Raw genomic sequence first — 23,117 nt, 5'->3', positions numbered from 1 at the left:
TCCAAGTGGGCTGTCATGTGCCTTTTACTAAGGAGTAGCTTCTGTCTGGCCACGCTACCATAAAAGCCTGATTGGTGGAGTGCTGCAGAGATGATTGTCCTTCTGGAAGGTTCTCCCATCTCCACAGAGGAACTCTGGAGCTGTCAGAGTGACCATCGGGTTATTGGTTACCTCCCTGACCAAGGCCCTTCTCCCCCGATTGATCAGTTTTGCCAGGTGGCCAGCTCTAGGAAGAGTGTTGTTTCTAAACTTCTTCCATTTAATAATGATGGAGGACACTGTGTTCTTGGGGACCTTCAATGCTGCAGAAATGTTTTGGAATTTACCACAGGTGGACTCCAATCACATTGCAGAAAAATCTCAAGGATGATAAATGGAAACAGAATGCACCTGAGCTCAATTTCGAGTCTCATAGCAAAGGGTCTGAATACTTATGTAAATAAGGTATTTCTGCATTTTATTTTGAATACATTTGCAAAAATGTCTAAATCAGTTTTTCGCTTTGTCATTATGGAGTATTGTGTATAGATTGATGAGGAACATTAATCAATTTTAGAATAAGACTAACGTCATAAAATGTGGACAAAGTGAAGGGGTCTGAATACTTTCCGAATGCACTTTATGAGCATACTGTAGAAAAGAAAATTCAAAAAGTATCCTGGAATGCAGGAAGTAAGTAACCCCGGTTTCCCCTCAAGGGGTGTGTTCATTGGGGTGACACGCTCAGTACATTGCAGATAGAAATACGCTACATAGAGAGACACTGATAAGAGAATCAATGATACAATACGATGATGGGAGAATCCCCAGCTCTATTACTTTAAGTTTCTATCTGCAATGCAGTGAATGTTTCAGCCACCTGGATTGCATTCATTAAGGCACACCGTAGCCAAATGTTTTGCAACAGAAAACGTCAACTAGCGTTTCTTATTGGTAGTTCTTCCCTGTTTCAGTCTGTTTTCTTTCATTTGGTGCCTAATGAATACGACCCAGGAATAATTCCCAGATTCATTTTCCTCTGCCCTCCCAATTACCTCCATTGTTCATCATCCAATCAGATGAGGAATGACAAATGTTCCTTTAAGCCATTAAGAATAACCATGATGGACTGGTCTCAGTCAATCCATGGGTTCAAAATGACTGGATCTCCGTTGTCTTTTAATGGACCACAGTCACAGAGCCGAGCGGCTGCTGTACTTATTGTCCATGGTTACCATGGCGACAGACTTGGAGAGCCGCTCAGTATAATAGGACTGGTGCTGAATGTAGTCCTGGCCATGTCTTGTAACATTGCTCCTTTGGGGGTAAAACATTGTCGCATTGGACTCTGTAGATCTGTTACGGGGAGCCAGGGTTGTAGGTATAGACACAGGCCCGGGCAAAGGTGCTTGGTTTGGGTCAATGTGTCTCCCCCTCCATCCTCGAAATGGTCTAAAAAGGAAGAGGGCTGTTGGGTAAGGGTTATGTGGTACAGGCCTGTCCGTGCCATTGGACAAATCCTTCCTCTCAGGGGAGCAGATGGTGGACCTCAGTGCTATGTCATATCCTCTTCCTCTGAGCAGTAGTCCTGCCCCTGAAAAAGCAAAGCAGAAGATAGAGTAGAATGAAGTCCTCCCCAGACACTGATCTAACCACCCCCACACAGACACTGTTTGGTCGTCTTGCCTACCCCTATTAGGTCATTGCTAAAAATCCATTTGGTCGTCTTGCCGACCCCTATGAGGTCATTGAACTCTCACCTTTTCTATCTTCTCATCCAGCATCCTGAAGAACTCCTGCTGGCTCTCTGAAGAATGAATCCTGTGGAGAAAGGAACAAGACAGTTCCAATTCAACACTGTTAGTTCAGGGATGGAAAGGGAGAGGGAAAACCCTGCATTGTGAGTGACCGAATGACAACAAAAATAGTTGGTTGAGCTTACTGTGTCTTCCCATTTCCATTTGATCCTGTGTCCTCTGTTTGTTGGACCGTGGTGAGCAGGGCAGTATTCTCCTGAAACACACACAGGGCTATCACTGATACTGCTGCTCCTTAAATATTTGTTACTTTGATTTATTTATTCATTTTTTCTTTAAACTGCATTATTGGTTTAGGGCTTGTAAGTAAGGATTTGACTGTAAGGTTAAATACCCGTTGTATTCGGAGCATGTGAAAAATACAAATTTGATTTGATTTTAATAGATGTTCTGGCCAATATATGAAGTATCCACATTTTGTAATGGAACACATCTCCTTAGAACTTTATATTTTTAGCAATGACCTCATAGGGGTTGGAAAGACGGCAAAACAGATCTGGGATTTTATCAATGACCTCATAAGGGTCGGCAAGATGACCAGCATTTTTCTACAGCTGGCCATGCTTTCCACTTGGCTATCCCTACCCCGGCCAACAGCTCTGCACCCCCCACTTCTCCTTCACCCAAATCCAGATAGCTAGTGTTCTGAAAGAGCTGCAAAATCTTGACCCCTACAAATCAGCCGGGCTAGACAATCTTGACCCCCCCTTTCTTTCTAAAATGATCCACCACAATTGTTGCAACCCTTATTACTAGTCTGTTAAACCTTTTTTCGTATCGTCTGAGATCCCTAAAGATTGGAAAGCTGCCGTGGTCATCCCCCTCTTCAAAGGGGGAGACACTCTAGACCTAAACTGTTACAGACCTATATCTGTCCTACATTGTCTTTTTATAAAGTCTTCGAAAGCCAAGTTAACAAACCGATTACCGACCATTTCAAATCCCATCGTACCTTCTCCGCTATGCAATCTGGTTTCCGAGCTGGTCATGGGTGCACCTCAGCCACGTCCTAAACGATATAACCGCCATCGATAAAAGACAGTACTGTGCAGCCGTCTTCATTGACCTCTTCATTGACCTGGAGAAGTCTTTTCGACAATCACCACATTCTTATCTGCAGACTCAACAGCCTTGGTTTCTCAAATGACTGCCTCGCCTGGTTCACCAACTACTTCTCAGATAGAGTTCAGTGTGTCAAATCGGAGGGCCTGTTGTCCGGACCTCTGGCAGTCTCTATGGGGGTGCCACAGGGTTAAATTCTCGGGCCGACACTTTTCTTTTGTATATATATCAATAATGTCGCTTTTGCTGCTGGTGATTTTCTGATCCACCTCTACGCAGATGACACCATTCTGTATACTTCTGGCCCTTCTTTGGACACTGTGTTAACAACCCTCCAGATGAGCTTTAATGCCATACAACTCTCCTTCCGTGGCCTCCAACTGCTCTTAAATGCAAGAAACTAAATGCATGCTCTTCAACCGATCGCTGCCCGCACCTGCCCGCCCGTCCAGCATCACTACTCTGGACGGTTCTGACTTAGAATATGTGGACAACTACAAATACCTAGGTGTCTGGTTAGACTGTAAACTCTCCTTCCAGACTCAAACATCTCCAATCCAAAGTTAAATCTAGAGTCAGCTTCCTATTTCGCAACAAAGCATCCTTCACTTATGCTGCCAAACATACCCTCGTAAAACTGACTATCCTACCGATCCTCGACTTCGGCGATGTCATTTACAAAATAGCCTCCAACACTCTAGTCAGCAAATTGGATGTAGTCTATCACAGTGCCATCCATTTTGTCACCAAAGCCCCATATACTACCCAACACTGTGACATGTATGCTCTCGTTGGCTGGCCCTCGCTTCATATTTGTCGCCAAACCCACTGGCTCCAGGTCATCTATAAGTCTTTGCTAGGTAAAGCAGCAGCACCCACCCTTAGCACGCGCTCCAGCAGGTATATTTCACTGGTCACCCCCAAAGCCAATTCCTCCTTTCGGCCGCCTTTCCTTACAGTTCTCTGCTGCCAATGACTGGAACGAACTGCAAAAATCACTGAAGCTGGAGTCTTATATCTCCCTCTCTAACTTTAAGCATGAGCTGTCAGAGCAGCCCACAGATAACTGCACCTGTACATAGCTCATCCAACTAGTTCATCCCCATACTGTTATTTTATTTATTTTGCACCCCAGGATCTCTACTTGCACACTCATCTTCTGCACATCTATCACTCCAGTGTTTAATTGCAATATTGTAATTATTTCGCCACCGTGGCCTATTTATTGCCTTTCCTCCCTTGTCCTACCTCATTTGCACACATTGTATATAGACTTTTTCTATTGTATTATTGACTGTATGTTTGTTTATTCCGAGTAACTCCGTGTTGTTGTTGTTTGTGTCGCACTGCTTTGCTTAATCTTGGCCAGGTCGCAGGTGTAAATGAGAACTTGTTCTCAACTAGCCTACCTGTTTAAATAAAGGTGGAAAAAAAAATACACTAAGTTGCCTGTGCCTTTAAGCTACTTGGAAAATTCCAGAAAATTATGTCATGGCTTTAGAAGCTTCTGATAGGCTAATTGACATTTTGAGTCAATTGGAGGTGTACCTGTGGAAGGCCTACCTTCAAACTCAATGCCTCTGCTTGATATCTTTGGAAAATCAAAAGAAATCAGCCAAGACATCAGAAAAAAATTGTAGACCTCCACAAGTCTGGTTCATCCTTGGGAGCAATATCCAAACGCCTGAAGGTAACACGTTCATCTGTACAAACAATAGTATACAAGTATAAACACCATGGGACCACGCAGCTGTCATACTGCTCAGGAAGGAGACGCGTTCTGTCTCCTAGAAATGAATGTACTTTGCTGCGAAAAGTGAAAATCAATCCCAGAACAACAGCAAAGAACCTTGTGAAGATGCTGGAGGAAACAGGTACAAAAGTATCTATAGCCACAGTAAAACGAGTCCTATATCGACATAACCTGAAAGGCCGCTCAGCAAGGAAGAAGCCACTGCTCCAAAACCTCCATTAAAAAAGCCAGACTACGGTTTGCAACTGCACATGGGGACAAAGATCGTACTTTTTGGAGAAATGTCCTCTGGTCTGATGAAACAAAAATAGAACTATTTGGCCACAATGACCATCGTTATGTTTGGAGGAAAAAGGGGGAAGCTTGCAAGCCGAAGAACATCCCAACAGTGAATCACGGGGGTGGCAGCATCATGTTGTGGGGGTGCTTTGCTGCAGGAGGGACTGGTGCACCTCACAAAATAGATAGCTTCATGAGGAAGGGCAATTCTGTGGATATATTGAAGCAACATTTCAAGACATCAGTCAGGAAGTTAAAGCTTGGTCGGAAATGCGGCTTCCAAATGGACATTGAGCCCAAGCATACTTCCAAAGTTGTGGCAAAATGGCTTAAGGACAACAAAGTCTAAGTGTTGTAGTGGCCATCACAAAGCCCTGACCTCAATCCTATAGAACATTTGTGGGCAGAACTGAAAAAGTGTGTGCGAGCAAGGAGGCCTACAAACCTGTCTTACACCAGCTCTGTCAGGAGGAATGGGACACAATTTACCTAACTTATTGTGGGAAGCTTGTGGAAGGCTACCCAAAACGTTTGACCCAAGTTAATTGTGAAAAACTGAGGTTAAATGTATTTGGCTACGGTGTATGTAAACTTCTGACTCCAACTGTATATTTCACTGGTCATCCACAAATCAAACTCCTCCTTTGGCTGCCTTTCCTTCCAGTTCTTTGCTGCCAATGACTGAAACGACTTACAAAAAAATCCCTGAAGCTGGAGACTTATATCTCCCTCACTAACTTTAAGCATAAGTTGTCAGAGCAGCTTACTGATCATTGCACCTGTACACAACCCATCTGTGAAATAGCCCACCCAACTACCTCGTCCCCATATTGTTTTTTGTTTTTTTTGCTCCGTTGCAACCCAGTATCTCTACTTGCACACCATCTTCTGCAGATCTATCACTCCAGTGTTAATGCTAAATTGTAGTTATTTCTCACCACTATGGCCTATTTATTGCCTTAACGCCCTAATCTTACTACATTTGAACACACTGAATATATATTTTTCTATTGTGTTATTGACTGTATGTTTGTTTATCCCATGTGTAACTCTGTTGTTTGTGTCCCAGTGCTTTGCTTTATCTTGGCCAGAACTTGTTCTCAACTGGCCTACCTGGTTAAATAAATATAAAATAGGATATTCTTTGTTAAACTATCTGAAAAAGTGTGTGTCAAACTGTATGATGAATGAGTAACTTAACATCAGTCTTTCTCACCGTGCTGTCCTGGTCGCAGTTGTTTAGTCTATCCTCTTCTCTATTTATATACTTCACACTTGCCACACCTTTCTTGTACTCATCTGTAAGAAAGAGCGGGCGTATGCGGGATTTGGGTTAAAAACAAATCATGCAAGAGTGCATTTATATTTTTTGCCATTAACACTACCAGCAACATCAACTTATTTTTGCTTGTGACAATACATTTTTATTTGATATCTGCATGCTTCAGATTAGAGGATGACTGATTAGAGCATATATCCATGACAGTCCCCATCAATTATATTGATCAGGAATCGACTGTTCATCCAGATAAGAGGAGAGGAGGAGGAGCTGCAGTAATCAGCAGAACAATCAGTGGCATCCAGGTCAATACTTGACAAAAAAAATAATGACATGCTCAAAGTAACTGTTCAAAGAAGGTCCTCTTTTCACAATGGTTGGAAAGCAGGACAGCTCCTGCCCCCCCCCCCCCCCCCTCTCTCTCTTTTACACACACACACACACACACACACACACACACACACTAAGCATAGAGATTAGAGGAAAGGGAAACAGATGCATGATGCACAGCCGATGACCTAATAAAGAGAGAATGACCTGACAACAGACATGCAGCCATAAACAAGCCTCATCAGAACATAATGTCATAACAGTAGTACAAGGTCTTCTTGTTCCTCATTTTACAGGTCAATAGGAACAAGATAAGATGATTGGTATTAATGGAAAATATGGGACCCATATTAGGAACCAAGGATTGGAACCAAAATTATTTTTCTGAACAGAACCACAAAAAAATGTGGGCCTTTCCACTGTTCCAAACTGCAAAATAAAGTTCTGAACCGGTTCGAACCCCCAAAAAGTGCAGGTTTATATGGTTCCTTTCTGTTCCTTTTTTAACCTGTGAAATCAAGAAAAAAAAAAACATTTAGCTCATTAAACTGCTGCTACTCAGTTTATCTTATATCCTGATGCCTAGTCACCTTACCCCTATACATATCTACTCTCCAGTATCCCTGCACATTCTAAATGTGCTATTGGAACCGACCCTGTATATAATATGCTTATTTACTTATTGTGTTCTTCATATTTCTTCATATTTTTCGTCCCCCCCCCCCCCCCTAGCATTACATTGTTATTGATTATTGCAGTGTTGGGTTTTGAGTTTGCAATAAAGGCATTTCACTGTACTTGTGAATGTGACATAAAAACTTTAAACTAAATTACTTCACCAATCAGTGCGAATTGAGCAGGCAAGCTAGTTGTTTACATGCGTGATGGACAGTGTAGCCTTATGGCGCAAGATGCGACTGAAATTTTGCGGGTGAGGAGAGAGCGAGAGAGGGTTGAACATCTTGTTATGGCATGCATTACCTGAATTAGGTTCGTAGAATTATACCTAGGAGGACCGGCTTCTATGGAGGAACTTTGAATGTCCTTTGAGCTCGCTAGCTAAACACGTTTTACCTTTTTGTAGTTAATAAATCCAGCGTGAAACGTGATAACGAGGCCTTATAGTATCCTTAAATAGCATTGAAAAGATTAAACCATTCTTCTCCAGCTAATAAATAATCTCTTTTACCTGTCTTCTGAATCACGTTTGTAACGTCAGTACAGTAGCCTATGGTAACGTCAGTACAGTAGCCTATGGTAACGTCAGTACAGTAGCCTATGCTAACGTCAGTACAGTAGCCTATGCTAACGTCAGTACAGTAGCCTAAGGTAACGTCAGTGCAGTAGCCTATGCTAATGTCAGTACAGTAGCCTATGGTAATGTCAGTACAGTAGCCTATGGTAACGTCAGTATGGTAACGTCAGTACAGTAGCCTATGGTAACGTCAGTACAGTAGCCTATGCTAACGTCAGTGCAGTAGCCTATGGTAACGTTAGTATGGTAATGTCAGTACAGTAGCCTATGGTAACATCAGTATGGTAATGTCAATATGGTAACGTCAGTACAGTAGCCTATGCTAACGTCAGTGCAGTAGCCTATGCTAACGTCAGTACAGTAGCCTATGGTAACGTCAGTACAGTAGCCTATGGTAACATCAGTACAGTAGCCTATGGTAACGTCAGTGCAGTAGCCTATGGTAACGTCAGTACAGTAGCCTATGGTAATGTCAGTACAGTAGCCTATGGTAATGTCAGTACAGTAGCCTATGGTAACGTCAGTATGGTAACGTCAGTACAGTAGCCTATGGTAACGTCAGTGCAGTAGCCTATGGTAACGTCAGTACGGTAGCCTATGGTAACGTCAGTACAGTAGCCTATGGTAACGTCAGTACAGTAGCCTATGGTAACGTCAGTACAGTAGCCTATGGTAACGTCAGTACAGTAGCCTATGCTTCAGAGGGGGGATGGGCAGGTAGCCTAAACATGCACACACACTGGCAAAGATTTGCCTCTGGCAGGCAGGGAGGCAGACACTGGAATACGTTTCCAAGTGACAGAGAAAGGGCTTTGTAACCGGTTCCCATGCTTTTAAAATAACCAGAACAGTAAGGATCACGTTCGTTCCCGGTTCCGTTCCTTGAAAATGTTACTTATTTTGCGGGTTTCTGTTCTGTTCCCAGAACCGGTTCCAACCCCTGTAAGGAACTCCTCCTGGTTTGAATAATTTACTGAAACTGCTGTTTCATTGTAACGACCAAAGTTAACCCTATTGGCACTGTGTGGATGGCGTTTTTTCATTTGACCCACTAATGGTTAGGTTATGATTGGGGGAGAGGAATCTGATCCTAGATCTGTACCAAGGGGAAACCACCTCGGAGTGGTACTGCACGATGGCACAGTGTGCTGTCTGTAAATCAGGGTTGTATTCAGTGAGGCGAAATGTTCCTAACATTGCAGAGAGAATTGTAACAAATGAAACTAACATACAATTCCATATTCTACTGAGACACACGCATTTTTGTTTTACAGCATATTCCGATATGAATGGATGGTCTGAGTCTCCTAAACAACCCAGGTGAATGTGTTTCCAGCACTGACCAGAAAGAACATCCCCATTGCTGTAGGCTTTACTGCGGCCCTCCTCACCACTGGGCACGGCCAACACCTGCTTGGCCGAGGTGCAGCCCATCTCCTCACCCACACACATCACAGGCTGACCTAGAGGAAGGGAGGGAGGTAAAAGAAGACAAAGATATGAATAATTCATAAATAATTTATTGGACTTACATAGCGTTTTTCTAGACACCCAAAGTGCTTTACCTACTGTAGCAAGGAGGAGGCTCACCTCATCCACCACTAATGTGTAGCACCAACTTGGGTGATGGACGGCAACCAATTTGCACCAGGACGCTCATCAAACATCAGCTATCAGTTGGAGAGGTGAGGAGTGATATATGCCCTTTAGAAACGAGGTGGATGATTATGTGGCCATGATCGAAATATGGACAGGTTGCGAATTTAGCCAGGACACCGGGGTTAACACCCCTACTCTTACAATAAGTACCATAGGATTCTTTGTGACCACAGAGAGACAGGACACCTGTTTAACGTCTCATCCGAAATGGAAGTCAATGAACTAAGTTGACCAGACCCAGCTGCTATCGCATTGGTGTCTATGGGAGAGCCACCCCCGTAAGTAGACAGGAACTAATCTATGATAAACACCTGAGTTGAACTATCTTCATTTATCCACCATCTTTGACAGCACCCTATGCAGGGCTATGTCCCCATCACTGCCCTGGGGCATTGGGATTTGATCTTAAGACCAGAGGGAAGACTTTCCCCCTACTGGCCCTCTAACACCACTTCAGCAACACCTGGTCTCCCATCCAGGGACTGACCAGGACCGACCCTGCTTAGCTTCAGAGGCAAACAATGAGGTGTAATGGGTTCGCACAAAAAAAAAATGTCTCAGAAAGATTACTTCATTATTATTTTTTATTTTTTTTATAGCGTACGCAGACGTTTCGGCTTTACAGCCTTCTTCAGTGTGTAGGACAGAGGCAAGCCAGAAGTGGGATGCAGACCAGGGTGGTATGCTGCTGGAAGGGGAGGAGTGGGGGTGAAGGATATACATTCCAGATAGAAGTGGCCCATAACCACAGATCTGAACTTAACCATCAGGAGGATGGGAAATATCTGACCTTGTGTCAGTGACTAGTCAATTAACTTGCCTATTAGGAGGCCACCCAAATGAACATTCCACCATGATTAAGTAATCAGAAATATCCAATAATATCCCACTGGCCAAGGCCTTCACTAAGTCTACATGAATATATGAAGAGGCCTTGTTTTATGAAGAGACCACACGGTTTAGCGATGCGCAGTCGTGAGCTCCAATCACATCACATGGTGTGCCAGCTGCACCTCACACCATGGGCCATTCAAAGGCGTTCGCGATGCCAATGGTGCCAATGCGCGGGGTAATCTCCTGCGAGACGGATTGGGCCACCAGCAAATGGAGGGACGTGACAATTAGGAATATGCGTTCGTGACCCAATCAAGTTACCAGCGATGTCTTGTACGAATGGTAGACGAGAGTATATACATAATGGCTGGTTGTGTGTGCTATTTAGGCATGTTTGTTGATGGTCAAGAGCACGGATACATTTTTTTTATAACATGAGCCCTCAAATGGAGACGTATTGTTTGTAGTGCAAACATGCAATAGGCTATATTAGGAAAGCTATATGGTCATGTATGCCATCATCAGGCTATTTCAATGCATCGAGGATGCTATCAATTGAGCTTTATTACAGGCAGGATATAGCAACTATTATTATTTATTTCATAAGCAAGAGCTGGAAAAAAGGGACCAAAATTGAATTGAATTTAAATGAAAAACTGAAGAAAGCTGAATATCAGCTTTTGAGTATAATAACAAAAGAAAATCCAATAAGAACACGGTTCCATTGCACAACGAGTCCCTATACAAAGAGCCAGCAAACCTTAACACAAACAAAACGACTGGACAAGACAAAATACAAATATCCAATGTTATCGCAAGGACAAACATTACAAAATGTATTTATTTATTACCATTTTTTACAGGATCTGTTCATGGTTCTGCCTGTATTGGTTCTTAGGCGTTCGACCAGCTTCAAAGGACAGGCGCCGGCATCAGGGACATCTGCATCTCTCAATATCAGACATAAGCAATCGAGGTGCTATCCGTCTGGCTCACTGTCTGGTCCGGTCTGGATAATCGAACTTTATGAGACAAAAAATATAAACAAAATTACATTACAAAATATTATCGGGTTTTTTTTTGCAACAAATTCCGTTGCGTTTGTTATTGTATAACTGACAAACGATACAGTTATGGCGATTTGTAAGAAAGTTGCAAAAAAACGGATTTGCAGTCGGACCCAATTCCAGGGCACAACAACATGGACTTCCGGCCAGCTCACACATCGAGCTCCCCTCCAGCGCGTCAGAATTGACAGCAGAAGCTACGTAGCCAAGTTTATAGGAAGTTTTGGCACAGCCAGTAAACACCTACAACTCAATCTGTAGTGTGAATTTGAGAGATTTCGGTCAATATGGTTTTGCTGACAATGATCGCTCGGGTAGCAGATGGACTGCCGCTTGCTGCATCGATGCAAGAAGACGAGCAGGTTTGAATGAATAAAATGTGTTTCCTAGCTAAGTTTAGCCCTCGATCACGACATTGCACATAAGTCATTTGACGAAGGCGTCTTCTGTATGTGGGTGCTCTGTCAATCTGAACATTTACACACATCGCTTGCGGTACAGTTTTTGGAAGCATAAGGACCTTGTCTTTCAAATCAGCTAGAAATAATATAACAAAAATTGTTAAATTGATACACACCTTGAAAGGGTTAGTGTTCCCACATGGCCATATCTCTATGGTACTGGGCAAGTTTACAGAAAACATACTGAAGACGAGGCAACCACCTGTGTTATAGATAGCTATCTATCTAGAAAATCAAATCAAGTTTTATTTGTCACATGCGCCGAATACAATGAAATGCTTACTTACAAGCCCTTAACAAACAATGCATTTTAAAGAAAAACGAGTAGTAAGTTAAAAATAGTTAAGTTAAAAATAACAAATAATTAAAGAGCGGTAGTAAAATAACAGTAGCGAGGCTATATACACGGGGTACCGGTACAGAGTCGATGTGCGGGGGCACAGGCTAGTCGAGGTAATTGAGGTGATATGTACATGTAGGTAGAGTTAAAGTGACTATGCATAGATAGTAGAGTAGCAGCATCGTAAAAGAGGGGGACAACAACAATACAAATAGTCTGGATAGACATTTGATTAGCTCAGTGCAGATGTTGTCTGTAATCCATGGCTTCTGGTTGGGGTACGTACAGTCACTGTGGGGACGACGTCATCAATGCACTTATTGATGAAGCCAGTGACTGATGTGGTGTACTCCTCAATGCCATCGGAAGAATCCAGGAAGATATTCCAGTCTGTGCTAGCAAAACAGTCCTGTAGCTTAGCATCTGCATCATCTGACCACTTCTTTATTGACCGAGTCGCTGGTCCTTCCTGCTTTAGTTTTGGCTTGTAAGCAGGAATCAGTAGGATAGCATTATGGTCAGATTTTCTACATGGAGGGCGATGGAGTGCTTTGTACACGTCTCTGTGTGTGGAGTAAAGGTGGTCTAGAGCTTTTTTTTTTCTTCCTCTTGTTGCCCACATAACATGCGGGTAGAAATGAGATAAAACGGATTAAAGTTTCCTGCATTAAAGTCCCCGGCCACTAGGAGCGCTACCTCTGGATGAGCCTTTTCCTGTTTGCTTATGGCCATATGCAGCTCATTGGTTGCGGTCTTAGTGCCAGCATTAGTTTGTGGTGGTAAATAGACAATCTCTCTTGGTAAATAGTGTGGTCTACAGCTTGTCATGAGATACTCTACCTCAGCCAAGCAAAACCTTGAGACTTCCTTACTATTAGATTTTGTGCACCAGCTGTTGATTACAAATATACACAGACCGCCACACCTTGTATTACTGACGACGGCTGTTCTATCTTGCCGATGCAGCGTAAACCCCGCCAGCTGTATGTTATTAATGTCGTCGTTCAGACACGACTCGTAAAACATAAGATATTACAGTTTTTAATGTCCCATTGGTAAGATATTCGTTATTGTAGTTAATCTATTTTGTTATCCAATGATTATACGTTGGCTAATACGACTGATGGTAGAGGCAGATTACCCACTCGCTGTCGGATCCTTACAAGGCACCCTGACCTATGTCCCCGATATCTCCGTCTCTTTCTAATGTCAATCACAGGGATTTGGTTCTTGTCGGGTGTCTGAAGTAAATCCTTTGCGTCCAACTCGTTAAAGAAAAAATCTTCTTCCAGTACAAGGTGAGTAATCGCTGTCCTGATATCTAGAAGCTCTTTTCAGTCATAAGAGACATTGTCAGAAACGCTATGTACAAAATAAGTTACAAATAACGCAACAAAATACACACAATGGCACAATTGGTTAGGAGACCGTAAAACGGCAGCCATCTACGGCGCCATTATTTATTATGCTCAGAACACCTGTGTGTAAGTGTGACTCAGGAAGTGGAAGCTGTATGGATTAGAGTTCGACCGATTATGATTTTTCAACACCGATTTATTCGAGGACCCAAAAAAAGCAGATTAATCGGCCAATTTGTATATTTATTTGTAATAATTGCAATTACAACAATACTGAATGAACAATTAACCCTTTTATTTGAACTTAATATAATACATAAATAAATAGTCTCAAATAAATAATGAAACATGTTCAATTTGGTTTAAATAATGCGAAAAGAAAGTAAAATTGCAATATATGCCTTGTAAAAAAGCTAATGTTTAAGTTCCTTGCCCAGAGCATGAGAACATGTGAAGCTGGTGGTTCAATATTCCCAGTTAAGAAGTTTTAGGTTGTAGTTATAGGAATTATGATGCGTCGACTATTTCTCTCTGTACCATTTCTATTTCATAAACCTTTGACTATTGGATGTTCTTATAGGCACTTTATTGCCAGCCTAATCTCGAGAGTTGATAGGCTTGAAGTCATAAACAGCGCTGTGCTTCAAGCATTGCTAAGAGCTGCTCGCAAATGCAGTAAAATGCTGTTTGAATGAATGCTTACGAGCCTGCTGCTGCCTACCACCGCTCAGTCAGACTGCTCTATCAAATATCAAATTAATTATAATAAACACACAGAAATACGAGCCTTTGCTCATTAATATGGTCAAATCCGGAAACTATAATTTCGAAAACAAAACGTTTATTCTTTCAGTGAAATGCGGAACCATTCCGTATTTTGTTGAGCGGGTGGCAACCCTAAGTCTAAATATTGCTGTTAAATTGCACAACCTTCAATATTATGTACAATTTTGGCAAATTAATTACGGTCTTTGTTAGGAAGAAACAGTTCGCAACGATCCAAGTGACCCAAACTTTTGCATATACCCTGACTCTGCTTGCACTGAACGCAAGATAAGTGACAGAATTTCCCTAGTTAATATTGCCTGCTAACATGCATTTATTTTAACTAAATATGCAGGTTTAAAAAAATATACTTCTGTGTTTTGATTTTAAGAAAGGCATTGATGTTTATGGTTAGGTAAATTTGTGCAATGAATGTGCTTTTTTCGCGAATGCGCTTTTGTTAAATCATCACCCGTTTGGCAAAGTTGAAGTAGGCTGTGATTCGATGATAAATTAACAGCGCATTGATTATATGCAACGCAGGACAAGTGATTATGTAAAGATTGATGGTTGTTTTATAAGAAAAGTTTAATGCTAGCTAGCAACTTACCTTGGCTCATTGCAGCCACAAGGTCCTTTTGTCGCTGCACTCGCGTAACAGGTGGTCAGCCTGCCACGCAGTTTTCTCATGGATTGTAATGTAATCGGCCATAATCGGCGTCCAAAAAGGCATATTACGGATTGTTATGAAAACTTTAAATCGGCCCTAATTAATCGTCCATGCCGATTAATTGGTCGACCTCTAGTATGGATCTGTGCAAAACTGAGACAGTAAGTGTGTTTTTTATTTTTTATTTGAAGGATTCTTTCTCGCTGTTGAAAGATGAGGGCCATATGTTTCGAAAGCCATATTGCAAGCAATGATTATTGACGTTTCTAAGTGTTAAATCACAGCATTGGGATTGTAGTTAACCTGAACCAGACTTCGGTGAAGCTTATGACTGAGAACTCCAGGGAGAAGGCAGAATGATACCTGGAGTTTGAGAGCTACGCCATACAGTGCAATCGGAAAGTATTCAGACCCTTCACTTTTTCCACATTTTGTTACGTTACAGCCTTATTCTGAAATGGATCAAGTCATTTTTCCCCTCATCAATCTACACACAATACCTCATAAAGACAAAGTTAAAACAGGTTATTAGACTTTTAAAAATGTTTATTAAAAAGAAAAAGCTGAAATATCTTATTTACATAAGTATACCCTCAGAGCAAAAACCAAGCCATGAGGTCGAATGAATTGTCTGTAGAGCTCTGAGACAGGACTGTGACGAGACACCGATCTGGGCAAGGGTACCAAAAAATGCAGCATTGAAGGTCCCCAAGAACACAGTGGCCTCCATCGTTCTTAAATGGGAGAATGTTTGGAATCACCAAGATTCTTCGTAGACCTGGCCACCCGGCCAAACTGAGCAATCTGGGGAGAAGAGCCTTGGTCAGGGAAGTGAACCCGATCTTTGGAGAGACCTGAAAATAGCTGTGCCGCGACACTCCCCATCCAACCTGACGGAGCTTGAGATGATCTGCAGAGAAGAACGGGAGAAATTAATCAATCAAATGTATTTATAAAGCTCTTTTTACATCAGCAGATGCCACAAAGTGCAGTACAGAAACCCAGTCTAAAACCCCAAACAGCAAGCAATGCAGATGTAGAAGCACGGCAGCTAGGAAAAACTCCCGCGAAAGGCAGGAACCTACGAAGAAACTCCCCAAATACATGTGCCTAGTTTGTAGCGTCATACCCAAGACGACTCAAGGATGTAATTGCTGCCAAAGATGCTTCAACAAAGTACTGAGTAAAGGGTCTGAATACTTATGTAAATGTGATATGAGTTTTTTTTATTTTATATAAATTAGCAAAAAGTTCTTTAAAGCTGTTTTTGCTTTGTCATTATGGGGTATTGTGTGTAGATTGATGGGGGGGACAATTTAATCAATTTTAGAATAAGGCTGTAAACGTAACAAAAAGTGAAGGGGTCTGAACTTTCCTGAATGCACTGTATATACAAAAGTATGTGGATACCCTTTTAAATGAGTAGATTTGGTTATTTCAGCCACACCGATTACTGATAGTTGTTTGAGCGCACAGACATGCAATCTCCATAGTCAAACATTGACAGTAATATAACCGGACTGAAGAGCTCAATGACTTTCAACGTGGCACCGTCATAGGATGCCACTTTTCCAACAAGTCAGTTAGTCAAATTTCTCCCCTGCTAGAGCTGCCCTGGTCAACTGTAAGGGCTGTTATTGTGAAGTGGAAATGTCTAGGAGCAACAACGGTTCAGCCGCGACGTGTTCCAACATCTAGTGGAAAGCCTTCTCAGGAGGACGGTTATAGCAGCAAAGGGGGACCAACTCCATATTAATGCCCATGATTTTGGAACGAGGTGGTCAACAAGCAGGTGTCCACATTGGTCATGTTAGTGTGTTTTAGTAGGCTATAGGTAAAGACCAGATTAAATTGAGTATAGTCTGAGTATATTATCAAGTGGTTGTCAAATTGTGAATGAGAGACTGATGAAGTGTGTGCAGATGTTCGATGAGCAGGTGTACACATACCTTTGGTCATGTAGCATACTCCCTAACTAATTTAACTAGCTAGCTAGTTAGAAGGCTAAATCATGTTTGTAAAGTTAGCACGGCTAAGTTGTATCATATTCTGCTGAATACTACTAGCTAACATTTTATTTTCCCATTTGCTTTCTATCAGATATAGTGTAGATGTTTGTTATAACTGCAAACATGTTATTTTATACCCCTTTATCTCGCCTATGTTTAGTCAGGAAGAGACTTGCAACACTACCAGAGCCAGGCTAAGCAGCTCTGCCGCAAACTCAATGCCCAGAGCCCCAACAGATGTACCCTGGAGGCTGGGGTCATGTCTTTCCAGTAAGTATTGTTAGAAGTGGATTTTCTTAATATTATATATTTTTATCTTTTACATTTGTCTTAAATAATATCATAGTCACTACTGCATCCAGAGTGATATTGTTTGGGAGGGTTACTACACTGAACAAAAATATCAACGCAACATGTAAAGTGTTGGTTTCGTGAGCTGAAATAATAACAAATCCCAGAATAGTTCCATATGCACAAAAAGCTTATTTCTGTCAAATTGTGTGCACAAATCTGTTTGCATCCCAGTTAGTGAGCATTTCTCCTTCGCCAAGATAATCCATCCATCTGACAGGTGGCATATCAAGAAGCTGATTAAACAGCATGATCATTACACAGGTGCACCTTTTGCTGGGGACAATAAAAGGCCACTTGAAATGTACAGTTTTGTCACACAACACAAGGCCACAGATGTTGTGAGGGCGTGTGCAATTAGCATGCTGAATGCATGAATATCTACCAGAGCTGTTACTACATAATTTAATGTTCATTTCTCTACCATAAACTGCTTCCAATGTCATTTTGAAGAATTTGGCAGTATGTTCACCCAGCCTCAGAACCGCAAACCACACGTAACCACGCCAACCCAGGACCTCCACATCAGGCTTCTTCACGTGTGGGATCGTCTGAGGGGGGTTGCTGAGGAGTATTTCTGTCTGTAATAAAGCCCTTTTGTGGGGAAAAACTCATTTTGATTGGCTGAGTCTGGCTCCCCAATGGGTGGGCCTGACTGCCAAGTTGGTGGGCCTATGCCCTCCAAGGCCCACCCATGGCTGCACCCCTGCCCAGTCATGTGAAATCCATAGATTAGGGCCTAAAGAATTTGTCAATTTAGTGAGTTCCTTTATATGAACTGTACCTCAGATTTTACTTTGAAATTGTTGTTTATATTTTTGTTGAGTATAATAAGCTAATGAAGATGAATTTCTCTTTCACACACACAGCCAATAGGATCAGAGTTGGATGGACTCGACACACACACTCTACAGGTTCTCCTAGGCTGAACATGTAAAATTGTACCAAAAAGTTACTTATTAATTGAGTAACTATTGACTAACTGATAATAACCAAGCTGATGAGGCCTTAAGAACACATCCTTGTGTAAATTTGAATTACCAGCATACTGAAAACACTAACACTAAGTAACATGATTAATCTTCTATGCACAATTCTCATTTTATATTTTGCATACAGCCTATCCACCATTCTATATTTACCAGTCAAGTAGCAGTCTTGTGTGATAATCAAAGGTGGAACTCTCTAGGACCTCCTCCTAAATCTGTGTTTATAATACTGTCATTATTATCTTTGTGTATTTCGTGGTATTGAGGAAGTCAAAGCGATGTTCCGATTTGTGTCCTTGCCGTTCATTTAGTATGCACTGCAGGATGTGTCTGCTGTGTCATTCAGGGTCCAGAGTTGTTTTGTGAGTAAACTAGGCAAGACTGGTTATGTGGTCAGGAGTAACTCTGGAGACAATTAACCTTTTTACGATAACTCTCTAGCCTGTCACTGGACGGATGCTGTGGGTCTATGTGGAAATCTCAATGAAGCTTCACTATAACTCTGTAACTTTCCATTAACATACTGTCTGTCTCCCCAGCTATGTATTAGAACATGGTGTGTGCTACTTGGCCTTGTGCGAAGCCGTGTTTCCCAAGAGGCTGGTCTTTGGGTACCTGGAAGACCTCCAGACAGAATTCCATGAGCAGCATGGAAAGAAAGTCTCCACAGTCTCCAGGCCGTACTCTTTCATTGAGTTTGGTGAGAGGTTGTCTTTTTTTCACTCATTATCGTCCCATTTTTAAGACATCCCAGGCAAACAAAAAGCATTTGGGAAATGTCCTTTCCTTCATAATGCCTTTCCTTAATCCACACTGATGTAAAAAAACAACAACAACTAAATAAGTCTGGCAAAAGCAAATTCCCTGCTATGTTGCTTTTCCCCCATTCCATGTTTTTTGATTCAGTGCAGCAGAGACGAGTAGACAACTAGAGGATGCCACATTAGAGTAGGGTGTCAGGTAGCCTAGAGGTAAGAGCGTTGGGCCAGTAGCCTGAAGGTTGCTGGTTCGAATCCCCAAGCCAACAAGGTGAAAAATCTGTCAATGTGCCCTTGAGCAAGGCACTTAACCCTAATTGCTCCAGTAAGTCTTTCTGGATGAGAGTGTCTGCAAAATGACTCAATGTAATGGAGATGCACCATAAACCAAGACTTAGTGTGTAATTGCGTCTCATCCTTCCTCTGTCCTCAGACACGTACATCCAGAAAACCAAAAAAACCTACATTGACAGCAGGGCACGGAGGAACCTGGGCAGCATCAACACAGAACTGCAGGATGTCCAGCGGATCATGGTGGCAAACATTGAAGAGGTCCTGCAACGAGGAGAGGCCCTATCAGGTCATTTATAATAACCATACCTCGTACAGTACACAGCCCTGGCATCAAACCCACCATACAGACATAAAATACACATCATTCATTTAAAAGGGATAGTTTAGCAGATGTTTTCATACATACAGTTGAAGTCAGAAGTTTTCATACACAAAACTCGTTTTTCAACCACTCCACAAATGTCTTGTTAACAAACTATAGTTTTGGCAAACTTTGCATGACACAAATAATTTTTCCAACAATTGTTTACAGACAGATTATTTCACTCTATCACAATTCCAGTGGGTCAGAAGTTTACATACACTAAGTTGACTGTGCCTTTAAACAGCTTGGAAAATTCCAGAAAATTATGTCATGGCTTTAGAAGCTTCTGATAGGCTAATTTACATAATTTGAGTCAATTGGAGGTGTACCTGTGGATGTATTTCAAGACCTACCTTCAAATTCAGTGCCTCTTTGCTTGACATCATGGGAAAATCTAAAGAAATCAGCTAAGACTTCAGAAAGAAAGTGAGACCTCCACAAGTCTGGTTCATCCTTGGGAGCAATTTCTAAATGCCTGAAGGTACCATGTTCATCTGTACAAACAATATTACACAAGTATAAACACCATGGGACCACGCAGCTGTCATACTGCTCAGGAAGGAGTCGCGTTGTGTTTCCTAGAGATGAACGTGCTTTGGTGCGAAAAGTGCAAATCAATCCCAGAACAACAGCAAAGGACCTTGTGAAGATGCTGGAGGAAACCGGTACAAAAGTATCTAGATCCACAGTAAAACGAGTCCTATATCGACATAACCTGAAAGTCCGCTCAGCAAGGAAGAATCCACTGCTCCAAAACCTCTCTAAAAAAGCCAGACTATGGTTTGCAACTGCACATGGGGACAAAGATCGTACTTTTTGGAGAAATGTCCTCTGGTCTGATGAAACAAAAATAGAACTGTTTGGCCATAATAACTATTGTTATGTTTGGAGGAAAAAGGGGGAGGCTTGCAAGTCCAAGAACACCATCCCAACCAGGAAGCACGGGGGTGGCAGCATCATGTTGTGGGGGTGCATTGCTGCAGGAGGGACTGATGCACTTCACAAAACAGATAACCTCATGAGGAAGGGAAATTCTGTGGATATATTGAAGCAACATCTCAAGACATCAGTTAAAGCTTGGTCGCAAATGGGTCTTCCAAATGGTCAATGACCCCAAGCATGCTTCCAAAGTTGTGGCAAAATGGCTTAAGGACAACAAAGTCAAGGTATTGGAGTGACCATCACAAAGCCCTGACCTCAATCCCATAGAAAACTTGTGGGCAGAGCTGAAAAAGTGTGTGTGAGCAAGGAGGCCTACAAACCTGACTCAGTTACACCAGCTCTGTCAGGATGAATGGGCCAAAATTCCCCCAACTTATTGTGGAAAGCTTGGGGAAGGCTACAGAAACGTTTGACCCAAGTTAAACAATTTAAAGGCAATGGTACCAAATACTAATTGAGTGTATGTAAACTTCTGACCCACTGGGAATTTGATGAAAGAAATTAAAGCTGCAATAAATCATTCTCTCTACTATTATTCTGACATTTCACGTTCTTCAAATAAAGTATTGATCCTAACTGACCAAAGACAGGGAATTTTTACTAGGATTAAATGTCAGGAATTGTGGAAAAACTGAGTTTAAATGTATTTGGCTAAGGTGTATGTAAACTTCCGACTTCAACTGTATAATGGAGCTGGATCCATATTCAGTGACATCAGTTGTTGAATCGCAATATCTGTTAAACGGCAACCATCACTTTCATACATCAGTTATCACCAGCACAATACCAGTTTCAACATGTGAAAAAGGCACATTTCTAAGTTTTGTAGAATACTTTTCTATTTTTTTAATGTTCTATCTGTTGACATCAAAGTTAAAACAGTGATGTTCCAAACACTGAGATTCACAGTTACATATACTCTCCCTTGTATTAGAAACTTGTTGCACATTTTGAAAATCCTAGTTCTTTAAAAACTTTTAGTCATACTTTCATGTCAGGAATTGCCCACCTTTCTTATTCATTTATGATTTGAAGCCTGCATATACATTCACAGTTAGATATAATGCAGCTATTGGTTACATTACGGTCCTAAATATTAATCAGAATTTTTTTCCCCTACAGCTCTCGACACCAAAGCCAGCAATCTGTCCAGCCTTTCAAAGAAGTACCGCAGCGATGCCAAGTACCTCAACACCCGATCCACCTATGCCAAGATAGCAGCCGGGGCGGTCTTCTTCATTACACTCATCGTCTATGTGCGTTTCTGGTGGATCTGATGCGTAAGGACTGTGAAAGAGGAGATAGTCTGGGTTCCCTTTGTAACCAAATATTAAAACTGTCAATTGTAATATATTAATGGTTTCTGTTAACAGCAAATCTTAAGTTCCTACATGGGTGCCTTAGGGGGAGGGTGGGACCTTGTACACGGGTGCCTTAGGGGGAGGGTGGGACCTTGTACACGGGTGCCTTAGGGGGAGGGTGGGACCTTGTACACGGGTGCCTTAGGGGGAGGGTGGGACCTGGTCTGTGTACTGGATGAGTGGATGGACTCATGTCTGTTTCAGCTGTGTGTCATGTCGAATATCTGTATGGACATACTGACCTGTGGTTGCTAATGTGAGCGAGGTGTAGCTTTCTGTGCATTCATAGTGTTTGTATAATCCCATTCGCTGGAGTATAAAAGGGATTGAAAATGTGTTAGCAATGTTTACATTACGAGGTGGGGGTTCTTTACCATTTCTCTGAAGGAAAATTCTATATGCAAATGGTCTTAAGTGTGAAACAACTTGTTACCGTGAGTTTATTGTTTACAAAACATACATAATTGTAAGTAATTATTTGTTCAAAGGTATATTTACTATCTTCTCAATGTTTATCAGAATAAAAAAATTGGAACACTACATGTTGAAATTAGAATTAACACTCCCAAAAACATAGTCGCACGGTTAAACGCACACACATGCTCATACTTGACATGCACACATAAGCATGCAAGCCTCTTCAATGACCCAGTCGGTCACTAGGTCTGCGCCACAAGATTCTCCTTCTGGAAAACAAAAGGCACCAATGAGACGATCAGAATCCCCATTTGTACAACACTATTTACCATCATAGACTACTTCATCCAAACTTATGCCTGGAACCTTTGAGCTTTCAAACATATTGTCAAGATAAGTGTGACAAAGTGCAGTTTATGTTTGATAGTGGTCTCACATCATTGTAGGTCAAATATGCAGTTAATCTTTGAAGAGTCAATCCAGGTTACAAAGTCTATCATATTTCTGATTAAATAAATAATGTAGGATTTAGGGACAGTGCAGCTGGTTTGAGCAATGACAAGATGCTAGAAAATAAAAAAGTAGACTAAATCAAAACCCAACACTCACCTAGTGACGAGGAGATGGGTCTGTGACAATCCCTGGTCCCACATGCACATCTAAGGAACAGTCAATGCCACAAAGCACTAAATACTGTAGATAATCACGGATGCACAATCTAATT

General features: G+C 41.8%; 2 protein-coding genes across 3 annotated transcripts; one reads left to right on the top strand and one right to left on the bottom strand.

The window, feature by feature from the left end:
- Positions 1-447: 447 nt before the first annotated feature.
- LOC109871934 (uncharacterized protein C1orf21 homolog) lies at positions 448-11,344 on the bottom strand. The gene is made up of 6 exons (XM_020462971.2): positions 11,099-11,344; positions 9,098-9,217; positions 6,107-6,189; positions 1,922-1,992; positions 1,740-1,800; positions 448-1,573 (listed from the first exon to the last, which is right to left on the bottom strand). Exons 2-6 carry the CDS (start codon positions 9,204-9,206, stop codon positions 1,535-1,537), a joined length of 363 nt encoding a protein of 120 aa, XP_020318560.1. The 5' UTR covers positions 9,207-9,217; positions 11,099-11,344; the 3' UTR covers positions 448-1,534.
- Positions 9,029-22,516, top strand: LOC109871933 (vesicle-trafficking protein SEC22b-B-like). 2 transcript variants are annotated; one of them, XM_031806810.1, is made up of 5 exons: positions 9,029-9,439; positions 17,078-17,187; positions 18,797-18,957; positions 19,449-19,595; positions 21,738-22,516. In XM_031806810.1, the coding sequence occupies exons 1-5, from the start codon at positions 9,359-9,361 to the stop codon at positions 21,890-21,892; spliced, it is 654 nt and encodes a 217-aa protein (XP_031662670.1). In that variant the 5' UTR covers positions 9,029-9,358; the 3' UTR covers positions 21,893-22,516. The 2 variants fall into 2 exon arrangements, with proteins under 2 accessions (XP_031662670.1, XP_020318559.1); XM_020462970.2 differs by lacking the exon at positions 9,029-9,439 and adding an exon at positions 11,428-11,676.
- Positions 22,517-23,117: the final 601 nt, after the last annotated feature.

Source organism: Oncorhynchus kisutch, linkage group LG27, assembly GCF_002021735.2.
Source record: "Oncorhynchus kisutch isolate 150728-3 linkage group LG27, Okis_V2, whole genome shotgun sequence".
Taxonomy (NCBI): domain Eukaryota; kingdom Metazoa; phylum Chordata; class Actinopteri; order Salmoniformes; family Salmonidae; genus Oncorhynchus; species Oncorhynchus kisutch.
This window is presented reverse-complemented; position numbering and strand designations above follow the sequence as displayed.

Bases quoted from the DNA above. Each gene is read 5' to 3' on its own strand.
- LOC109871934 (XM_020462971.2), bottom strand. From the start codon at position 9,206: ATGTGTGTGGGTGAGGAGATGGGCTGCACCTCGGCCAAGCAGGTGTTG. The intron at 1,993-6,106 runs GTGAGAAAGACT...TGTGTGTTTCAG, and splicing joins ACTGCGACCAGGACAGCACG to GAGAATACTGCCCTGCTCAC. The intron at 1,574-1,739 runs GTGAGAGTTCAA...TTGCTTTTTCAG, and splicing joins TGGATGAGAAGATAGAAAAG to GGGCAGGACTACTGCTCAGA.
- LOC109871933 (XM_031806810.1), top strand. From the start codon at position 9,359: ATGTGTAGCACCAACTTGGGTGATGGACGGCAACCAATTTGCACCAGG. The intron at 9,440-17,077 runs GTGAGGAGTGAT...GCCTATGTTTAG, and splicing joins ATCAGCTATCAGTTGGAGAG to TCAGGAAGAGACTTGCAACA. The intron at 19,596-21,737 runs GTCATTTATAAT...TTTCCCCTACAG, and splicing joins ACGAGGAGAGGCCCTATCAG to CTCTCGACACCAAAGCCAGC.